Here is a 23,858-nt window from a genome sequence, read left to right as displayed (position 1 = left end):
GTAAGGAGAAAAGGTCATGGCTGGGATTCGCCCAGGTATTGACCTCTTGCCTTATAACAATGTTTCTTTTTCATCAACTTTCTGCTTTTATAATGTCAGCATACTTGTATAGATGTTATACAAGTTGGATTGATAAATTTTTATCTCTTAAATGTAACCTTTTAACCTCTTCGAACTACAAAAATGTGATTCTGTGTTTCTAACAGCCTTGATTTATTTACAGGGTTGTTTGCTATATCGAGACATGAACAGTCACAACATGGCAGCCATAAAGATCAACCCAGAGACTCTGGAGCAGGAGGGCACCATCACAGTGCCTGGTACAAACACCTTTCTTACTTGATAGTGCTTGCTAAAGGCAGGGCAAAACATTGTTTTCATTCAAATAATGAATTAATGAATTTGAATAGCTACTGGACTTCATTTTATGTTATGTAAATAGCAATAGATAAGTTAATGTAAAGAAAAGTAAAGTAATAATAATAATCTGCATGTGTAGAACATTATCTTTGTTGCATTTAAAGTGTGCCTATGATGAAAATCATCTTTTTAAAGCTGTTTGGACACAACTTTTTGTAGGTATAGTGTGTCCACAGTCATATTGGGGTCATATAAGCACAATAAGTTTCTTTTTTTTTTAATTTCCTGACGTTAATATAGGATCCAAATCCTTCTCGTTTTGTGCCAACTGCAATGTGACGTAGGAGTGTGATTTCCCCGCTCACCAATTTGATTGACAGTCACATATTAACAGGTCTCCGTAGTAATGCGTATAATCATATCAACAGGATAGGACTTGCGCAAAACAACCGGGACTAAAAGATCTGTTAGGCTCTCTGTGATCATCAGTCATCTTCAAATGTGATCAAGAACGAGTTCTACAAGTTTAAAACATTTTAAAACACTGCATGTTTGTAATGAATTACAGTGATTTTACCGTCTTTATAACCACAGCCAAATGTCAATAAAATTATAAAAGAAAACGCTTCAATCCCTGTTTGTGGATGTTAAATCAGGGGAACTTTGTAATGATATTGTGTGTGACTCAGTGACTACGTTTAGATGGACATCAGTAATCGAATTATTTGCCTTATTCTACTTAAGACAATAATAAGATTAAGGTGTTTACATGAGTTGCTTTTTGAATGTTTCTTTCTTGATCCCGTTTTACTTGTTATAGCGCATACTTAGATTAACGTCATTGCGTCACCGTGCTATCCGCATTTCCTCCAGAGTTTCATATAATTTCGGTTGTTTCATTATTAATTTGTCAACTTTGACTGCAGTTTGGCACTTTCACTTTCATTCACTTTCAACTAAACTGCTGGAAGATTGTTGTTTTACGGTATAAAGTTCATACCACATGCTGAATGGAAGAACATTTTACGATGCAGGTGTCTGTGGTCTGCACTGACTCGGTAGGTACAAAGAGTGTCAAACAGCTGCGTGGGTGTGTGTATGTGTACGTGTGTGTGTGTGTGTGTGTGTGTGTGTGTGTGTGTGTGTGTGGAATTTCCTGTCGCAAAATGCAGCGAAAAGTCCTACATGACGGTAATAATTCGATTAAGGCGTTTACATGTCTGCAATGTCAAAACATGTCAATAATGCGACTTAAATTGACATGCTTTTCTTAATTCGATTTCTCTTAAGTTCGATTATGACCTTAATCTCATTAAATTAATCAAAAGTCACTGTTTAGATGGTAGACTCTTATTCAGAGTATTGTCAAATTTTTGCTGTCCATGTAAACGTAGTCATTGTTGCAGAAAGGCTTGAAATACTCCACAACAAATACATCAAATAATCATTGGGAAAGTTCTTACTGTAGTATTTCTCACAAACATTACGCGAGATCTGCTTTCGTCATGTTTGTCACTGTGCTGTTTATCTGACGCAACAAAGGCAGAGATTGAGGCACACTCTGACAGGCATATGGGAATGGTGCGTGCTATGAACTAGCATTAAAGGCATAGGCAACAAAAACAGCTACATTGTGTTTAAAGCAGAAAATTCCAATATTCCTTAAGCTATAATAAATAATCTGATGGGTGTTTTGAGCTGAAACTTTACAAACACATTCTGGAGACACAAAAGACTCATGTTAAATCTTTAAAAAAAAAAGGTAAAATAGGTGCTCTTTAAAGCTTCCGTAAAATTTAAATAATGTTTTTTAGATGTTTGTATCAGTATGTTTGTTTTAAGGATATCTATAAGCTTGTCTGCTTCAAAACAGTGACAAAATCTGCATGTAGAAGATACAAACATTTAAAACGTGCACTTTTTCCCCTAAATGGCTCAGTCATTTTTTTGACATCACTTCATCTTTCAGTTTCTTATCAAAGACCAATCAAATGCTCTAATATCACACAAGTCCCGCCCCCTTCAAAATATTTTTTGATTGCTTTCCGTTTGATGTGCTTGATCTCAACCACTCTCACTGGCAGAGCTGTGATAAAAATATTATACTATTGGCTGTTTTTTTTTTTTTTTCAGAATAGGAGGGGCTACTACATATCCTGCCCTGTCTTTATGTTTCAGTTGAGATTAGGTCAGACTTTAAATAATAACTGCTCATTTCAAAGCATTTTAAATATGGCTCTCTCTTTCCCAGGTCTGCAAGCAGATGGACAGAACATCATATTTACTGACGGAGAATATATCAACCAGATTGCAGCCTGCAAAGATGTAAGTATTCTTAATTGTTAGCTGTGGTTTCACTCAAAGATTTTGTTAGTATTCCAAATTGTAGGCAGCATTATATGTGCCTTTTAGGGTGAAGGCAATTCCACAATGCATTGTATCTAGTAAACAACTAGGTCCTCGATGGCAGACAATGATGTATTTATTTTGTAGGATGTATTTGTACTTTACATCATACTTTTGTCAGTAATAATTATACCCCTCGGTAAAAGAATTAATAATACTCAATATTGATGATAATCTTAATCATCAAGTCATCTTATTAGACCGGAGTGGTTAAACAGATCATGACCCACACTTTTTAGCCTTTGAGCTACAAATTGAATAATGTTTTGATGAGAAAAAAAAATAGATAAATAAAAATATGTTTCTAATTTATTAAAGACAACTTGGTTTAAACCAAAATATCCTACTTGTATGAAAATAAATATTGCACAATGCATAAGATATTTAAATAAAATATTGCATTATTAATAATTACTATAATTATTAACAAATGTTTTATAATAATGTTTGCTCTTCAGTGTTTGGACTCTCAGCAGTGATTATTAAACCACACTGAACTGAGCTAAACTGAACTGAACTTAAACACTGGAAACTTGACTGACACGGTTTCAATTTACTATGATCTTCTATATGAAGCTGCTTTGACACAAACTACATTGTAAAAGAGCTATACAAATAAAGGTGAATTGAACTGAATAGAAACTGAAATACCATTAAAATAAATGATATGTCACCAGAACAAATAACATTAATAATCTAACATTTAAATTCAATGTCAGATTTTTCTTTCCCTCAAGTTCCTCGTTCACATATACATGCTAAGGCTGGGTGGTAGATCGTGTTCTGGGGATATATCAATATGATTCCCCAATGCAATGCGGGATCATATCCAGTATCTTTCATATCGATATGGTTTGAGGCCACACATGCGCATCCTGCACAAAACAGACCCCTCCAAGGTATCACATGAGCTCCACTTACACAAATGAGCGCATGCACAAATGAATGATTCACTCCCTGAGTCGTACAAAAAGATTTGTTCAAAATTAACGAATCGTTTAAGAGCGATCCATCACTACATGCGACATGGAGGAACTTGCAGTGCCGGTGTTGTATCCAAATCTGACTCCCCTTCGCGTGCACGCGCGCCACACTACGTCTGCAGCTGTCACAGCAGTTTATCAGAAACCTTTTATTGATCATTTCTTCCTCAATTGACAGCAAGAACGAAAATAGAAACCTTGTCAAATTGACAAGCAGCACCTGAATGTGTTCAAAAGAATTAACAACACCAAAATGGGTTGATTTTATACCACATTTTGAAAGTGAAACCACCTCATATTCACTGATTATAAGTTCAGTATTTATTACACGATGGTCTCTCTTTATGTTTATGTTATGAGACATTTAGCTCTGCGTTCTGCTCTGTTATTGTGTATTGACTTCAATTCCGATTATATTCTAATCATTGTATTTATTTATTTATTTAGTCTGTTTAATTGATTTATTTATTTTAGCCCCTTATCTGGAGGACGTAATTTGATTTGTGTGTGCCTAGTGTACAAATGCTTAGTAGTTTAAGCAATTAATAAAACTTTAAAAAAAAAAAAAAAGTAGAATAAAAAAACATGCATTTGTCTACCAAAAATTTCTTTTTCTATTTTATTATCTCGCTGTTAACTACTTTTTCAACAAGTAACAATATAAGAATGTAAATTATAATGATGATAATAACAGGTAGGGAAAACCCCTGTGTTTCAGTTATATTTTGCTCAAAAAGTGTTTAATAAAGTTTTAATAAAGGCTTTAACTCTCATGTAACCATTATGGGTTATATATTGTATACCGTCATTCCTCCTAATAGTACCGAGATATGATCTTTTGCCCATATCGCCCAGCCGTAATACATGCTATGTTTACATAAATACAGATATTATTACAATTTTGTGTGTTTTTGATCGTTCAAACAAAATATGCCACTAAAGAGAACTGAAATTGGGTTGCGTGCCATCTGAGAGAGACGTTAATCAGGTGTCTGCTAGTCTGTCAGATCTATTTGTGAAAATTACACTCGACTTGTTGACCCTTTTTAACACCATCCACAACACTTATTTTATTCATGCTCTAAACATATTACATTTTGGTATGCGTGATTCTGGTTTTGTACAATAGTTCTCTTGCGATACATTGTGTAGTGCAAAGCAGAAAAAGCGAAGTGAGGATCCAAATGCTATATTTAACTAGGGCTGATACACAATATTATATCGCATCGTGATAAAATTTATGTCAATAACAATAAGCGCTGGACCTTTTTTTTTTTTTTACTCTATATTGATCTAAAAGCCAATCGTACCGCAGAAATGTGCAACTATAGGAATCTAAAAGTGTGTTGATATTAGAGATGCACCAATTTTTTGACCATCGAAAATATGTTATGCCATTTATTGGACGCTCTAATTTTTGTGGCTTCAGCCATTGATGGGGTACTATTTTAAATCTAGAAGTAGGGCTGCACGATATTGGAAAAATCTAGCATTGCGATATTTTTTTATTTAGCGAATTTTCGCTATGAATACAATTTAACCAAATTAAAAATCTCTATTTGGAAAGAATTTATAATATTAGATGAATTTGGATGATTCTGCAGTGGGAGTGGATATCCATAAAATATTATAAATAATCTATAAACTTTTTAGAGTCCCCTGACACTTTCAATGTGGTCTGTGCTATTTGCAGTGCATTTCTGTATTTGCATGAGATTTCAGTAATTTAACGCATAACAATCTATACATACAATCAAGAAAAAAAGACACCAACAGTATAGGATACATTTGTGTGTGTGTGTGTGTGTGTGTGTATATATTCTTATTTTTAGAATTATTTACACAGTATTTAAACACAGTGAGTACACATACATTATATAAATGCAAACTCTTATTTTGAATTTGATTTAATGCGATTAATTGTTTGACAGTACTAATATCCACACAAAGCCAGCACATAACAATTTGTTGTTTTGTTACTGAATAAACTAAGGATTAATGGTTGTGATTTAATGGTTGTGTGAGTCCTACATAAAGCCAGGTCATTTTAGTCTGTTTAATTTATATGGGCTACATCAATATATTGTGCATCATTGAGAAAAAAAAAAATCTCAATTATAGATAGTATTTTTTGTCAGTATTGAACGCCAACCTACATTTTACATCAATATTTCAATATTTGTTTATTCATATTTGATTTTTTTAATGTTTTGCCAAGCTGCTAGTTGACTGACAGATGCAGTCAACAAACATGTTCATACCGTTGTGTAGGACTATAATGCAAGTAGATGGACATTAACACAAGAAACCCCATGAACTGCTCAATCCAAAATAAACAGCCTGTTTTCAAATGCTGCGGTTCTCATTACATATTAACAGATTCGCTTGTTTCTCCCCCTGCAAGTCATAAAAAAACATGATCAGTGCCTTTTTCTCAAGTGGTGTGATTGTGGCTGTCAGCAGCACCTGATCTCCTTTGTTTCAGCCGATTTCAGCCCTGCTGTGTGTGTGTGTGTGTGTGTGTGTGTGTGTGTGTGTGTGTGTGCGCCTTTGTGAGTGTGTGTATATGCAGGGGAGGGGCTGCAGCACTGGACGTGGGCAGTATTGAACCCACTGGCTGAGATGTGATATGCATATCTGCCTTTGAAGATCTCCTTTTGCATTCATTCATACATGAGGGATGGGGAGTGAGGGTGTAAAAATGGTTAAGGCCCCTAAAAACAAGGATAGTCACCATGAAGATAACTTTATTAGTGGCCACACTGAAGATGTCTGCTATTTATTGTGTATGGCAGAGTATTGTAATTGTAATTATGACAAAGTTCAAGCTGAATATACAGTTGTCAGAATTATTAGCCCCCTTTATTTATTTATTTATTTATTTATTTATTTTTTATATTTTTTTAAACTATTTCCCAAATTATCTTTTACAGAGTAAGGAAATTTTCACAGTGTGTCTGATAATATTTTTTCTTCTGTAGAAAGTCTTATTTGTTTTATTTTGGCTAGAATAAAAGCAGTTTTTATTTTTTTCAACACCATTTTAAGGTGAGTATTATTAGCCCCTTTAAGCTATATTTTTTCGATAGTCTACAGAACAAACCATTGTTATACAATAACTTGCCTTATTATCCTAACCTGCCTATTTAACCTAATTAACCTAGTTAAGCCTTTAAATGTCACTTTAAGCTGTATAGAAGTGTCTTGAAAAATATCTGGTAATATATTATTTACTGTCATCAAGGCAAAGATAAAAATAAATCAGTTATTACAAATGAGTTATTAAAACCATTATGTTTAGAAATGTGTTGAAAAAATATTCTCTCCGCTAAAGAGAAATTGGGGAAAAATAAACGGGGGGGCTTATAATTAAGAGAGGCCAATAATTATGACTTTAACTACATATTAGAAGGTGTGTTGACTTTAATCTTCTGCCGTGCCGTGACGCTTTTTGATTGACGTCGACTAGTCGTGCTGCACAGATCACGCGGTTTTCCTGAACTACATAGCAGCTTTACACACGAAGGTGGTTCACTGAATGAAACTGCCACCGGATTATTGAAAGTCATTTTTAAAATGTTATTTTTGTGATGTCAGTGTCACATTAATTTTAAATTGTTAATCAGATGCCAATTAAGTCGCTGCATGCAGATGATAGCCAATCATGTTTACGCAACCACTGAAAAGTAAGGGGATTGGCTGTTGAGCGTAGACCATAGATACTTACATTAGGTGTTGCTTACACTATTTTTGTCTATTGGAAGGAATGCGTCAATGGACCTGCCGTTTTAGTACAGGGTAGCGCTCTTTTTGAAATGAATGTGGGACCAAAGTATAGTGAAGGACAGGCCATCCAGAGCCAGAGATATAAACACATATATACATTTATCCATGATCAGGAGTTTTAACATTGGTCAGTATGCAAATATTTTTTTAAATTAGAAAAATTATAATTTGACATTACTTCTCTACATTGATGGACCAGTGACCACACAGACACTGCCGACAAAGAGCGATTGTGTGCATGGAAATGTATTATCCTCTTTCTGTTAAATTTGAGCTAATCCATGTCCTGAAGCGCACCCTTTCTCCTGTTTTCACTTCTCATTCTAACAGAGGGAGCGATTTGTTTGTGAATGAATCTCCGTGAATGAATCTCTAATCACTTAGCTGACGATAATACAAGTTTCTAGCACCGCAGCATATTGTTCTCATAACTCATTTACATTGTTTGCTTATTTAATTCAACAAAACTTCAATAAGTCTGGAATATAGTGCAAGTTGGTGCTATTTTGCCTTATGATCAGTGTAGTAAAAGACTGTTTTATCATCAATATTTGTTTAGCACAAAAGTTCGTAACATACAAAAACATTTGCATCTTTTGTTTTATTGATGATAGTTGACTTCGGCTCGACTTTGATTACATAAAAGTTGACTTCCAAAAATCTAAAGTCATTCAACCCCTAATATATATGTATATATATATATATATATATATATATATATATATATATATATATATATATATATATATATATATATATATATATATATATATATATATATATATATATATATATATAGGGAAATACTGCGAAAATGTCTATTAAAAATAAATGAAAAAATAAATATAGAATATTTAAATATATCAGCCATTGTTCAACTGCTGGCAAATAAAATGTAATACAATATAAAGTATGGGTTGTTGTTTCTTGTAATATTCCGCATAATTAAGTAATATTCTATACAACAGCAACAGTGTTGTTTTCCCAAATGTCAAATGTAAGCACGATTACTAACGCAAGTTTTAATTTTTTTGTGAACAGTACTTGAAACATTTTGAATCTCCGTTTTTTTGAGTCTCTGGTTTCAAACCAAGGCAAAGCAGGTCATTTGCTTGTTTGAAAGCAAAAAAAAAAACGTGATTCATTCACAAAGACAGCCATTTGTTTTGAATGAGTCAGCAGTTTTAAAAGAAATATTTTAATAAATGATTTAGTGAATAACTCATTGAGACAGAGACTTGCTGCCAATTACTGGTGGTTTTTGTTTCACATTTATCAATACGAGATGGGCCTAAGGTAGCTTAAAAATTCCCTCTAAAATCCAGATCTACATTTTTTATTGCACACCCTTAGGTCACGCTACGGCACTATAAGCACAAGCAACAGTTCTGTCTTTTGACAATTAAACGATTGTTCTCCTTAAAGTTATTTCTGATTTGCCGTTAGGATTTTATTATTCATCTGCTGGAAAATAGTGTTTTGGTAGTGATGACTATGTTCTTCCTTTGTGCCATTTTTATTATAGTTTGAGTACCGTTATACTTTTAAAGGGCCACAAACCCCCCCTGTCTCAGCAGGGTGTTTTCACACCTCTAGTTTGAAAAAAGTCAGGAAAGTGGGTGAGTCCAGCCTTGTTTAGGTGGGAGTGTCGAGTAGCGAAACAGGGAAGGATTTGCATGTAAAGGGGAGTTTTAGTTTGAGCATGCGCTGATTTTCACAGAGGCAAAACAACACACAGACGCAAGAGAGAAAGTGACTATGTTTACATGGACATCAGAAATCAAATTTTTTGCCAAGTTCTTAATTTGTCGACTCTAACTGCAGTTTGGCACTTTCACTTTCATTCAGGAATATTTCATGCATGCCCCCCATGACAAACGAGATATTGGATGCAAGGAACTACTGGAAGAGTGTAGTTTTAATGGAATGTTTAATACCACACGTCTTATTGGAGAAGAAACCTCTGCATTTCTCGATAAATAGCAACAGTCGGTAAAGACGTGTGTGTATAGACTATCCTGTCACAAAATTAGGCGAAAATCTTTAATGACAGTAATAATTTGATTAAGGTTTACATTCGGAGAGCAGTATTTACAGCAGATCTTTCAGTCTATAATATTGTAGTGATATTAACGTACTGTGAACTAGTAACTTAATGTGTAACTAAATCATTTTGACTAAGGTTTGTCTTTAAAAACTGAAAGAGTATTGCTGGCAATACTAACTAACTTTACCTCTGAATAAACATAAACAACGAAAAACTGATTGTACACTTACCAAATCTGTAGAGACAGGACAATCAACACCAACTGGAACTGTGTATTTGTTTTTTTAAAGAAGATGAGTGGCAAATCCAGATTTTACCATTTCCAGATGGGAAAAGGTCTCGGGTAGAAAATGTTCCTTACAAATGTATTTTTGTTGCGTGTTAGCAGACCACTCTAAACCACACGTGAGTCCAGCTGCGCTTTCATAGCAGGGAATTGAAAACAACCTTCGTTGCAGCACATTTCTAAATGCAACATTGATGGCCCATGTCTCCGAACAATTCTTCTTTTAGTAATTGTTTTAATTACAGTTGGCAACACCGCAGGCCCGGCGCTACGGGGGGGCAAAGGGGGGCATTGCCCCCTCAGAAAGAGTTTGTGCCCCCCCAGTTTTTATAAAGGATTGTTCACTCAAACTGAAAATTCTTACTGTCATTAATTATTTACACCCCTGTCGTTCCAACCTTAAGAACACACATTTAAATATTTTAAAATATATGACATAGCAACTGAATTATGAAAATGGTGAGATTAAAGCTAGTCCTATAGTTCAGAGATCCGGTCCCCGTGTCAGGTCAGGTGCGCCCGTAAATAGCCTTTAAAACGCGCACACGGCGATGGAGGCACACTCAGCTCACAAGGGAGAAAAGTGGGTGACATGATAGGAGCAGCTTAATTCATTACATGCTTTGGTTAACTAATTATTTAAACACAACTCTCTTGAGCTCTAAAATGAAAAAAAAACACATAAGAAATTTGCTGTTAAATTAATTTTAGCAGCGACGCAACTGCCAGTCATTTATTAGTTCGGGAAGATGTCGCCTAATAAAAATGTTTTAATAAAAACAAATAGTTTACTGCACAGTCCCACAGTAGGCTACACTATAAATAATATTTTAATTTATTTATTAATATTATTATTAATATTATTATTAATATTATTACAATTGAACTAAAATTGACAAAACGCAGAACTCTCTGAATGTTTGCTTTCATTTTGCTAAAAAGCGCACTTTTACAGTTGTGTAGAGAAACATCCCATTATGCAGCAGCAGTCAAGGTATAACACAAAATAAATGCCTTTTGTGTTTATTAAGTCAAGTTTGCAGTGTTATAAATGGAATATAGTGCTTAAGTGGATTTATCGCGGATCAACCGAGAAACCTCTCACGTGCTGCAGGTAGGCAGAATGATAATCTTTTAAAAAAATATGTCATTTAGGCTATACTGCTTTTTGCTCATGCAAAAATAAAATGACATAAAATATATTGTAGATCTATTTTAAGAGCTAAAATACAACATATCGAGTTTGTTTTGACTTGTAGCTCATGGCCCTAAAATGAAAATAACCTGAAAACAAGCTATTAAAAAAAGCTTAATAAATTAAATAAGTAATAAATAAAATGACGGGTATGCCTAGTAACCTAATGGTTTATGATGGTTTACAATATTACGAAAAAAACACACTTATGATAGCCTAAGATAAATCTTTGTTTTTACATTTAAAATGATGAAAAAAAGTTATAAAGCATAAAGTTGCGTGTTATCCGTGCCGAAATTTAACCAATTTTCACGGTAATAACATGTGAATTTTGGTATCTTTTTTAGGTATTTTACTGGCTACACTAATGCATTAAAATGAAACTAAGTAATTGTTTTAAATGACATTAGATTGTAACCTTTAGCTTTTCCCTAACACTGATGTTGGCTGGATAATAGGCTACGTGAAGCGGGATGACTCGGTTAAGCTGATTTCACTATATTTATTTACCGGTTAAATGAATAGTCTGATCGTGGGTCAGCTTGCATGCGTGGGCATAATTTGATGTCTTTACCTAAAACTTTAAACATTCACAGGTCTGTTATTTAAAATAAAACGGAAATAAGGAGAATAATATGATTTAAAGCACTCGTTTGGCACTGAAGCCATCATCCGTCTGCATTAATAAGCGGTAAGCATTACTATCGTTAATAAAATTCGTAATAGCGAAACTGCATATTGTTATTACTATTAAAACGTAGCCTATATTACTGCCTTAGTTCAGTAACTTAGGCAGTAATGCAAAGTAATAATAAATGTGAATAAATAGCCTAAATGAAAGAAACAAGAGACCAAAATGAGTCACCAGGTCTAGTGCCCCCCTATGGATTTAAAGTGCCCCCTCAGTTTTGACTTCCTGGCACCAGGCCTGCAACACCGCATGGCGTCTCTTTCCCGTCTGAACATTTTAACAGGTAAAAATGTCTTCGAAGCCAAATCATGCATATTAATGAAACTCTAATGATCTCTTGATTGTATTTTCATTAATGATGAAAGCTCAGACGTCACATTGTACCCATCAGTCCAGACAGCCAGTCTACTCGCTGGAATTTACACAAGGATCTAATCGCTGTGATGTAGCTCCTAAATATTTTTTCAACCCAGAAGAAACAATTGTTCGAAATAATGCAAACGCTACCAGTTTTCACTTTTTTGTGAAATATATGTGCCCTAATATTGATTTTCGCAGCGTGGGACACTATAGTGTGAATGGGCCTTGAAAAAGGAACGAGAGGCGATGGGTTAATTTTATGAACTGCTGTGGCCAATATCTTTGAGGTTGGATGAAGGGAATGTGCATATCTTTGCGATGTGATTATGCCCGGAGCAAGAATCTGCTTTTTTGAAAGCTCACTTACAAACTCATTAACAGCAGCAAATCAAAGGCAGTAGTATTTTATCTTATGTCTTTTTTCATCGCATGCACTCACACATACAAATGTACAGACTGCAAGCCTAGTTTCAACAAAGTGTATACACCCTAAACTGAAGTGTGTGTGCTTTTCTGGATGAAACTGGCCCAGTAAGTTTGACGGTCTGTATTCTGTGTGCATGCTGACAGTTAAATTCTCCTTCACATGATCACTCCTAGAGCCTAAAGCCTCTAATGGTATCAATGCCTCCAAGATTAAGACTATTCTGGTGAGCTTTGGAAGAAGCCCAGTCATCACAAGAAAGTTTAACCGCTTGGTATTAAATTGCAGTACTGCTTTAAGCATGGAGAGTTTCCTTAAGCATCATCACTAGTAGAAGGATTATGTAGGGCTTCTAAATTTTTCAACTATTTATTTAATTAAATCAGTATACAAACTTTGTATGTACATTGCATGCATAAAGTCCAATATATACTTCAGGGTTGAGTGATTGCAATACCCCACTATGCATCCCTTGCACATAGCCAACACCTTTGTAAGCATTTATTTTTATGCGTTCTGTTTGTGTTGCTCTCCAAAAGTTCTTCTGAAATGCTGGTAGGCAGTGGGGTTTCTATGTTCAATGAGGGGTTTTAGTGTGCTCATGTTTTGAGTTTATGCTGGAAATATATGCAATACTATTGTAGAATTAGCTCAAACTCACACTCATTCAAGGAAGAAAGACAACTGTAATTCAACAACTGTAATTATAAAATCAAGGCTGTAGAATTAGCATGGATGGAGGTGATACCCCCATTTAATTGTCTCCAAAAATAAAATAATGGTTTGTCAACTCTCAATAACGTAGATGTATAGAAAGGGTTAAATCACAATCTGTACTAGAGCCCTGCCTCTATCAAACATAAACTACCTAGCAACAAATAATAACTTGACATCTAGTTGATCATATGCAAAAGTGGCAGAAGGTAGATTTTTCCGATGAATAATCAGTTGAACTGCATCCTAATCATCACAAATACTGCAGAAGACCTATTGGAACCTGCATGGACCCAAGATTCTGACAGAAAGCAGTCAAGTTGGTGAAGACAAAGTCATGGTTTGGGGTTAGATTCAGTATGGTGGCATGCGAGAGATCTGTAGAGTGGACGACAACATCAACAGCCTGAGGTATCAAGTCGTGTGCTTTCCATTACATTACAAACCACAGGAGAGGGCAAATTCTTCAGCAGCATAGCGCTCCTTCTCATACTTCAGCATCCTCATCAAAGTTCCTGAAAGCAAAGAAGGTCAAGGTGCTCCAGGATTTGCCAGCCCAGTCACTTGACATGAACATTATTGAGCATTTCTGGGTAAGATGGAGGAGCCATTGAAGATGAACCAAAGAATCTTGATGAACTCTGGGAGTCCTGCAAAAAAAGCAAAGTCAGACCTCACTGTCCTAAATAAATCAAGGCATGATCAAAAAATCAAGGCATGATCATATTTCATTTTGGTAAAATAAGCATATTCTTGAGGTCTTTGTCTTTCAAATAAGCCACTTCTGATGCCAACTAGAGGTCAAGTTATTGTTTGTTGTTTCTAAAACTTGGATAGGCGACAATACTTTTGTCAGGTAGTGTAAATGTACATTGTGGTTGGCAGTGCCTTACCCCGCTGTCATATGAGAGCCTCCTACGACATGTTGGGATGTTCGCAGCACCAAAACTAGTTCAGTTAGGTCCCCACCAGTATCAAAAGCAAATCTACACCCTTGCTTAAAATAAACAAAAAACAAAATTGTCCATATGGACCTTAACACTCCCATCACCAGCTTCGCCCCGCTCCTATGGCTCTTGGCCCTGCCCAAACATATTACAGCTGTAAACAACTGTCGCAACATGTAGTTCTTGTTTTTAAAAATTGTGAGATTGTCTGTGCTGGACCTAGCACATGCACTTGACGTAGAAGTAGAAATTGGCCTCAAGTGGCACTTTTCTTTCATTTCAAATATCTGATATGTATTTTACACAACGGTACAGTAAAGAGGTTAATTGTGAGCGATTTAAAGTTTAGATACATTGACAACATTGTCTTTTGTTCTCTGTTTTGCCAAGACAAAAATTTCAAAGTCGGAGCTGAACATTTGTGGAAAGATGCAGATTGTAGTTTCCTGAATGTTTTAGGATCCAAATGAATTTGTCAGTGACTCATTAATCTATTCATAATAATAATTCCTTACATTTATATAGTGCTTTACACATTTTTGGAGGGAATCTCCTCTCCACCAGTGTGAAGCACCCAACTCAAGAACACAACAGCAGCCATATTGCTCCAGACCGCTCACCGCTCACCACACACCAGCTGATTAGTGGAGAGGAGCTATAGCCAATTGTAATGTTGCCAATTATGATATATGATGTAGCCAATTATGATATGGGGATGGTTAGCACGCTATGATGGACAAAGGCAGCCCTGCCTAGCTTCAGTGGGTGACCATGTGAGAGTTGCAGAGAGCTAGCTGCTGGCACAAAGACTTTAAACATGGAGAATTTTTTTTAAGCATCATTACTATGGGAAGGATTGTGCCTTAAGGGCTTCGGATTTTAATTAAATAAATAGTACCAGCTAGCCGCCAGTAGGGTTAGGGTACCTTGTTTAATTTTTTTAATCCTTCAGGTATTTTTTTATACAAATGATGCAGTGACTCACTCAATAAGACAGACCTGCCACCCTCTACTGTTAGTTTTAGTGTAATATTTGGTATGTTTATTTGTGTATGTCATCATATTATATCACCAGACTGTGCTTAAGAATGTTCAGAACCAGCCAACCTGGCCGAATGGCCTGTTTCACACATATAGATAGAATGTTAGGTTAAAGTATGATTGCATGTACACGCATTTCAATGAGAATCTGTGCATTTGGTAATTTCACATGATGACAAAAGGCTCTTCATTTGACCACAATCTGAGGTTGGTCATACAAATGTGCAGCTTTACCAAAAGCAAGCTGCTTGGTTTTGAAATGACGTATTTGTGGGCTGTGCTTCATTCATCTCCACATTATTGACAATAGACCTTTTTGTCCTTAAAAACTGCCTAAAATGTCACTAATGTGATTACAACTTTAAGGCTGAAGGGTGACTCTTGAAATGTGCGATGGCAAATACACGCACGATCACTTGGGGCCAATGAATAAAGCTCACAAACCTGAAACAACAGCCATGGAAATGATGCATTCAAAGTATCAAAGCTGTAATGGAGGAAAGCAAAAGAGTGACATTACCCGGATCAAGAAGCTCATATGTTGATTGGATGTTAAAAGCTTTTGCCACTCAAGACTGCATAAGAAATAAAACAGTGAAAAGAGTTACTTGTCTTGCCAATTTTGGGGGATGCTTTTAACAGTAAAAAAAAGAAACACGACTGGCCCTGCTGTAACTGATAGTCACTATGTCAAACTAACTCTGGTGCTCAAGTAAACAAAACCTGAATATAGTTAAAATGTTTATCTTCAAAGAATCTTTTATTCAGAGTCAAAGTACAAGTCCTTGCTTGTTTAATTTGTATTTTTGGTGGGACAAAAAGTGTTTAAGCATTGAAAAGATTCAACACATCACCTCTAAAGACCGTCTTATTACTGCCTCAGTTTAACTATATGACCGTATAACTGTGCTTATACACGTCCACTGGCTTCCTCTTCTGCAGAAGTATGTGCACTAGAAAAATACATCGTTTATATGATGATAAATGGTCTCTTGATTCATTTAGGATGGCTTTGTGGTGCGGATCTATGCTACCAGCTCAGACCCAGCTTTACAGCAGGAGCTGCAGCTCAAACTGGCCAGGAAGTGTCTTCATGCCTGTGGGATTTCCCTCTTCGACCTGGAGAAAGATCTTCATATCATCAGTGAGTCCTGTGCACACACCTTTGTACATCAGTGTCAATGTTTAAAGGGAAGTGAGTGTTTAAATATGGTAACTTGGTGTCTCTTTTGCGGTGCGTGTGTTTGTTTTTGTCCTCAGGCACAGGGTTTGATGAGGAAGCAGCCTTGATTGGAGCTGGCAGAGAGTTTGCTTTGATGAAAACTGCATCTGGCAAGGTAGACATATCTCTCTATGTTCTTTAAGTGTCCCTATGTTAACAATTCACTAAATGAGTTGGGACCGTAAGACAGGGTGTAGAGGCCTAACTTATGTAGATTCACTTGTCCAAACTACGTTGTTGACAAGATGGCTAACCCTAACCCAAACCCTAACCCAACCATCATAGTTATTAACGTCTACACCTTCCCCAACCATCATAGTTATTAACATCTACACATTGCCCAACCCTAAACCCAACCATCATAGTTATTAACCTCTGCACCTTCCCCAGCCCTAAACCCAACCATCATAGTTATTAACATCTACACCTTGCCCAACCCTAAACCCAACCATCATAGTTGTTAACGTCTTCACTTTCCCCAACCCTAAACCCAACCATCATAATTATTAACGTCTGTACATTCCCCAACCCTAAACCCAACCATCATAGTTATTAACATCTACACCTTGCCCAACCCTAAACCCAACCATCATAGTTATTAACATCTACACCTTGCCCAACCCTAAACCCAACCATCATAGTTGTTAACGTCTTCACATTCCCCAACCCTAAACCCAACCATCATAATTATTAACGTCTGTACATTCCCCAACCCTAAACCCAACCATCATAGTTATAAACGTCTACACCTTCCTCTACACCTTTGATTGACTGATTGATTGATTGATAGTTGTTGACGTCTGCACCCTCCCCAACTGTAAACCCAAACAGGGCTTTACATTAACACCCGCCAACCCACCAAATGCGGGTAGATTTCAACTCTGGCCGGTAAGACAGCCGCTCCCACTTGCCACTTTGGCTGGTTGGAAATAATTTTTACATTTTAGTTTTCTTAAAAGCAGGGTTCGATAATAAGGATTGCCCAAAATCTGATCTTAGAATCGAGAAGCAGCACGACTGACAAAAATATTTGTGTTCGCGCAAGCAAAAGCAGGTAAATACCTTATGAGAGGATGATTACTCGCGCACACAGCTGATGTTATGCGCGCGACTGTTAAAAGCACGCGCTCTCGTTTACTTGCGCGAAACAACCGTGTGTAGAAGTGCAACTGGTGCGATTGGTTCTCTTTGAAATTGAATAGACAAAAATGCTCATGCACCCACAGTCCTGCTGCTTTCAAGAGCTCAAGATTGAAAAAAATATATACATACATCCTTTTTTAAGCAGCAGCAGTCACTGCTTTCATTTTAATTATTCTTTGAACAAATTATTAACAAGCCTAACATTAACTGTGTGCACGTGATCATTCTTTTATTATCACACACGCTATGTTTTTGCCTGCTTTCTTTTGATTACAGTTATTTTTTTTAAAATGGTTTAATTATCATTCTTTACAATAACATTGCTTTCATATAAGATTAACTCCCCACTTATGTGGAGTTAACTGCTGATCTGAGACCTTTAGCCAGGCCAGATTACTGTGCGTATTTAAGATACACGACAATAGATCTTTTTAAACGACAATTATAAAAAAAAGTTTTGTTGAATAAAAAGTGCATGTGCAGCTATATTTTGCTTGTTTTGACAAATTTTAAATTTGTGGCAAAGACATAATTATTTTTTTTTTGGTGTGGTCAGAAATAAATTTGGTAAATTCTTAATTTTGAGCCCTGAAAAGTCATGTGAAAAAAAACCACAACACACACAAAAAGTGAAATGAATGAAAAGTCATGTTGACAAAACAACATGTAAATCAAGTAATTTTAGCATGTCAAAGTCACATTTTTACATATAAAATATATTTTCTAAACAACAAAATTGTGGCTAGTGAAAATGGCGAATGGCTAGTAATTTTGAAAATCTACTAGCCACAGTGGCTGGTGAACAAAAAGGTTAATGTCAAGCCCTGAACCCAACCATCACAGTTGTTAATTTCTACACCTTCCACCACCCTAAACTCAACCATCACAGTTATTAATGTCAACACCTACTCCAATGTGCACATACAGCCGTGAGTTGTGGAGGCTTTTATACTTGATGTGCTCACCATTGTACTGTTATTTGCAACCACAGGGGGTGACATAGAGTAGGCTAACTGCCATAAAATGGACGACAAAGTCAGCAAGTGGAGTTGCTAAATAAATGAATATATTATTATATCTAATTAATAGGTTGTGGATAAATTTGGAGAACACATGAAAACATTTGCTGAAAATGTTCTCTGGAAAGTATATCTTAATAGAGAAAAGTATTTCTTTGTTCTTGTTTGTTCTAACGATGATATCAAGGTTCTGTTTACAGTAATTTTGTTGTTTGGTGTCCACTATGCAATTGTTAGACGGCATATAAGGTTGCTGGCAAAAGATGCACATACCTAGTTAAAGTTAATGGTCACATAATATGCGTTTTAGTCTATATCGTGTGGACGGAGATAATTTAAAAAAAAAATGTGATAACATTTATCTTGAGGAAGAGCATTTTTATTCTAATGATTGTTTTAAAATTATGAAACATTAGTGTAACACGCACCTAAAGAGTAAAAGAGGTCTCAGGTTCAAATCCAGGACGAGCCCCGACGTTTTATCTTTTTTACCCTTTGGGGAATTGTAAATTACAAATTAGACAGGTTAAGTAATAAACAAAATTGAAGAATCACTTCAGTCCTCTGCCTCAGAAATGTGAAACAACCACGAGATGAGTAAACTTAAATCTCTTATTTTTGTGCTCATTAATTAATAAACATAGGAGGCAATAAGCCTTCAGGAGAAGGGTAAACCAAAACAACAAACACAACAGGAACTAGCTTAGCAGGAGTACTAAAAAACCTATTTAAGTAAAAGAAAAGAAATAAACAACAAAAGCTTTCCTAAACTTCATCTCTCAAATGGTACAAAAATAAACATGGCACCCTCTCCCTACAGCTTCCTTTAGTAAGTCTAAAATTGTATTCAGACAAAGAAACAAAGAAATTATGTTTAAATACCATACATAGAAAGCAGACACACTGTCTGTTCTTCACAAGTCAAAACCCAAAACACAAGTCTTTTCTTCAAAAGACAGAAGTTAAATTCTACCTAATAGCTCAATAAACTTCTCACATCACACAACAGGCCAATATCCAAACAGTACCCAACAAACACAAGCCTGGAGCAGGAGTTAAGTGAATATCTTTTTGGGGTTTTGCACACTGCTCTTTTGTAGCAGCGTGTCTCTGCAGCACACTCACACTGATGAGTATCACCTGTGCCTAATCAGCTTCTTCAGGTAATGCAAATGTAGTACATCCGAATTCCATTCATACTTTTCACATTCATATTGTATAGAACATACTTTTCTAATGGCTGAGTTTGCCACGTTTAAATTCAAAGGCAGTACCTAATTAGTAGTAAATTTTGGACGCAGCCCTAGGAAGTGGGAGAGAGACAGGTTCTCAATGTGAGTTCTTCAGCATTGTAGCCTCCTCGTGTTCTCGTGTAACGTCATCATCAACCGTCAAAGTTTAGTTCCAAAATTCAAGACCACAAGAACGGAGGACGTGGGAAAGTTCCCAGATGTGTTTTTGATATTGAGGATGCGTGGCTGCAAACTTGAGCGCAAAAATTGCTCAAAGTACCAGAAGTCATTGTGGCTAAATAAAGGAGGTGGGATGCACAGCATTCTTCTTATTATAAAAGTTCAAAGATATAACTTTTTTACCTCAGGAGTTTCCCTAAATGAGGTGAAATAATACATTATTATGAAAATCTTAATAAAGGAATAAACAGATTGAGGGTGTTTATTTTTTTTTGTTTGTTTTTTTTTTGCTGAAATTTGTATAAAAATTATCTTATATATATATATATATATATATATATATATATATATTGAAAAGGGGAAAAACAATAAATTGTTATTATGAATGCTGTAATGTTTAAATAATTGGTAGTTAAAAATACCTGAAGGTCAATTAGGAAGAACGCAGCATCTCATTTCTCAGAGGATGCGTTCTCTGTTCTCGCGGTCTCCCGAGTTTGTTCTTCCCAGATAACTTGGCAAGTACAGTCTTTAAAAGAACGCAAGCCTGTTCTCTGCGTTCTTGTATTTGAGAAACAGCCACAGAACACAAGGACACAACATAACCACACCCATTGGGCAGTAAACACACAATAAATAAACAATATTGAAAACATTTAAAGGATGTAACATTATGTAAAAGGATTTTGTTCCACGATGCAGATCTCTTAACTCTTACGTTCCTTTTTATACAAGCAGTTCCAGCGTTATGGATTTGACATTTGCAGTAAAAACTCAAAACATAAATTCATATAGAAAGTATATGTTAACATTATATTGAAACATTTGTTTTTATTTTTCCAGAACAACTGACCACAGAGTTATGGGACCAGAAAAATATCAATCTGTTAACATATTTTGCACTTTAAATGTGGAAATAAATCATGTGTTATGGATGTGACCAAAAAAGTATGCGAGTTTAGAGCATATGCTTCGTATACATTTTGTGTATTAAACTGCACAACCCCTGCAAAAAAAAAAAAAAAGAAACACCAATCGGAAGGATAAAAGTTGGCCCTCTATAGAACAAACATGATTGATATTATTTTATTAAATATTTTTGCATTTATGGGAATAAAGCTTTGTTATGGATGTGACAGGTGTGAAATTGTCACTTGTAAAATTTTGGTAAATCAAACAAAATTGTTTAAAAACATTGACAGAGACATTTTTGAGTATTTCTAAAGTACTGTAAAATACTTGCTTACACAAAAAAAACTTAGAAACTGTTTTTTTCTCACAAGGTTGAAATTTGCATGGAATTGCTCATAGTTTTGTGTATGTTTTTGCATTGTACTGTGCTATATTTACAACACAAAGGTGTCACAGAAGTGCTTCTCGAGTTGGGTTAAGTGGCTTTTTCACAAATAGTTTAATGCTGCTCAAAGGTGGCATAAATGCATTTACACACCAATTAAAACTGTATATTGGGATAGTAGTGGGTCAGAGAAGGCATAATTTAGCCTGGCTTTTACATGGCATTTTGCCTTAACATTGAATTATGAGCAGGCACACAGCAGCCTTAACTTGGCACCTTTACTCTGCTTTTGCTGAGTCGCTGTTATATCACTGTAATTCCAAACTACAAACACAAAAGCTTTTCTACGATTAAACACTTTGTCTGTTGGCAAGTAATAAAAGTTTGCTGAACCATATCCCTGAATAAATTCAGCTGGCGCACAATCATCTGGCCATTTAGGATGTGCATTTATTTTGCAGTCCTCATAAATCTACAGCAAGCAGAGGTTGTGTGAGATAGTATACGTGAACATAGCAGTGTGTGAGGTTTCGCGTCAGGCAGTGATGGTGTCTCTGGTGTGAAAGAGAAGGCAGCCTGTGGAGTCGCACACTTGCCTAAATAACTGGAAGTAATTTGATTATTCTACCCTTCCAGTCGAGCGCTGAGCTCTTTGACACTATGTGAGACTGGAGCGTTTTAGAGGCCAAAGGGGAGCACAGCTTGTGTGTATTTACACGTGATCCTAGAGCAGTACAAATACAGGGAGTGGACTGAATAAAACCAACACACAATAAGCATTAAATTCAAGTACAAATTGACTTTGGAAAAAAACTATTCAGACATTTTGCTGGTGACTAGATTTGGAATTGATACAAACATGTTCTGTTAAATAATGCTGGTAAATAATTCATGGGCGGTTTATTATCTCAGTGGACTTGTTGTTGTCAGGTGTGGCTAAAAGTTAAATTTGCGTGTTGGGTGCGTCTTACTGAACTATAGCATTGGAGTGTGTTCTGGGGAGGTGCAGTGTGTGTGTGTGTGTGTGTGCCCGGCCTTATGAGATATGAGAGCTGCTGTAGGTTTATCATCCTGTAAGACTGAACTCACTCTTTACCTTATCTGGAGATTATCCAGTCCACTGAGCATAGCAGTAAAAGCAGGACCGGATAAGTCGTGACTGGGCAACTTTTCTAAACGCTGTGGTCTCTGATATAAAAGAAGGTCATGTAATTCTTTATGCACATGCATTAATTGATTGCAGAAATGCTGACATGCATTTTCTGTCATCATTGTTTGTAGCCAGGGTGTTTTCCATTTCTGAACTACAGTATTAGCATTCCTCAGTGCACAAGATACACTGCCAATATTTATTTATGTAATGTATTTTTATTGAATATTGTACAAATGAAGTATTTATTTATTATATTAAGGAATGACAAATTTTAACTTTTGTTTAACTTGTAAAAAAAATCTATGTATAATATATAAATGTATGTATATATATATATATATATATATATATATATATATATATATATATATATATGTGTGTGTGTGTGTGTGTGTGTGTGTGTGTGTGTGTAATTAAGAAATTATCAATAAATATAAATGTGTCCTTCAAAAAAAATTGTGTAAATCGAATAAAAAAATTAACTAGTTAATCGCACTTTTTAAAAAAAAAATTAATCGCGATTAATTGCATTTAAATAGCTGAAACTTGTAATTTTGGATATTCAAATGTAAAAATTAATGTAAATGTAAGACAAACTATTTAAACTCAAAATATAAGTGTTTATTAGAATTTTTGTTTAACTTGTAACACAGTTTTGATGTAAACAACAGACTCACAATAAACCAACAAATTCCTGACTTGACAGCTATATTTATTACAGAAATGAAAACACTGACATGTTAATGTCATTTGAATTTTAAAACAATCAATGCCAATAAAGAAATTTGTCAAATTTATGTCAAATTTATGTCAAATTTGCTTAAACTAAACATTCTAAAGTATGGCTGTATTTCACAAGGATTCTGTCACAACAATGAGAAGCATACGCTTTCGTTGCGTTTAATGAGGAAACACGCTAAACTTGGAGGGCTCATGCTGAAAGCCAGAGTAATGCGCTGTCTTTGACAGCTCGCGACTTCACAGCTCGAGACTTTCTGAGTAGATTTACATAAGACACCAATACTTCGATTTTAATATGATTAAGAAGTTACTCTTATCTACCTTGTAAGCAGCATTTTGATTGTCTTAAAGGACCACTGAGTCATAAAATGCGGAGGTTTTTCTTTCCGTTCGCCATGCGGTTTTTAAATTCCATTAAAACAGAAGTCGAAAGTCAAAAATGAAACACCCAAAATTGCATGAAACTCTGGAGAGCTTGGTGATGCGACTAATTGTTTTATATTGAAACTTGCCTTCAAAAAGTGCTTCCTTGGTCTTATTTCTTGCATGTTGAACACACGTCCACCACAACTGGAAGTAGAAAAAACCTGCAACTGCGTTAATTTTTTTTTACGCGTTAATTATTTCAAAT

At 35.5% G+C, this 23,858-nt stretch overlaps 1 protein-coding gene across 50 annotated transcripts in view; it reads left to right on the top strand.

The window, feature by feature from the left end:
- The window catches only part of mycbp2 (MYC binding protein 2), a 243,579-nt gene that overhangs the window by 57,151 nt on the left and 162,570 nt on the right, over positions 1-23,858 (top strand). For all 50 annotated transcript variants that reach the window (NM_001012247.2, XM_073911709.1, XM_073911708.1 and 47 more), the window contains 5 exon segments: positions 1-35; positions 224-320; positions 2,612-2,685; positions 16,246-16,384; positions 16,501-16,577. The exon segment at positions 1-35 is cut by the window's left edge and continues 37 nt beyond it. In NM_001012247.2, coding sequence (NP_001012247.2) covers positions 1-35; positions 224-320; positions 2,612-2,685; positions 16,246-16,384; positions 16,501-16,577 — 422 coding nt within the window.

Source organism: Danio rerio, chromosome 9 (assembly GCF_049306965.1).
Source record: "Danio rerio strain Tuebingen ecotype United States chromosome 9, GRCz12tu, whole genome shotgun sequence".
In the NCBI taxonomy this organism is placed as follows: Eukaryota; Metazoa; Chordata; class Actinopteri; order Cypriniformes; family Danionidae; genus Danio; species Danio rerio.
The sequence above is the reverse complement of the archived record's forward strand: the minus strand, read 5'-3'. Positions and strand labels throughout refer to the sequence as shown.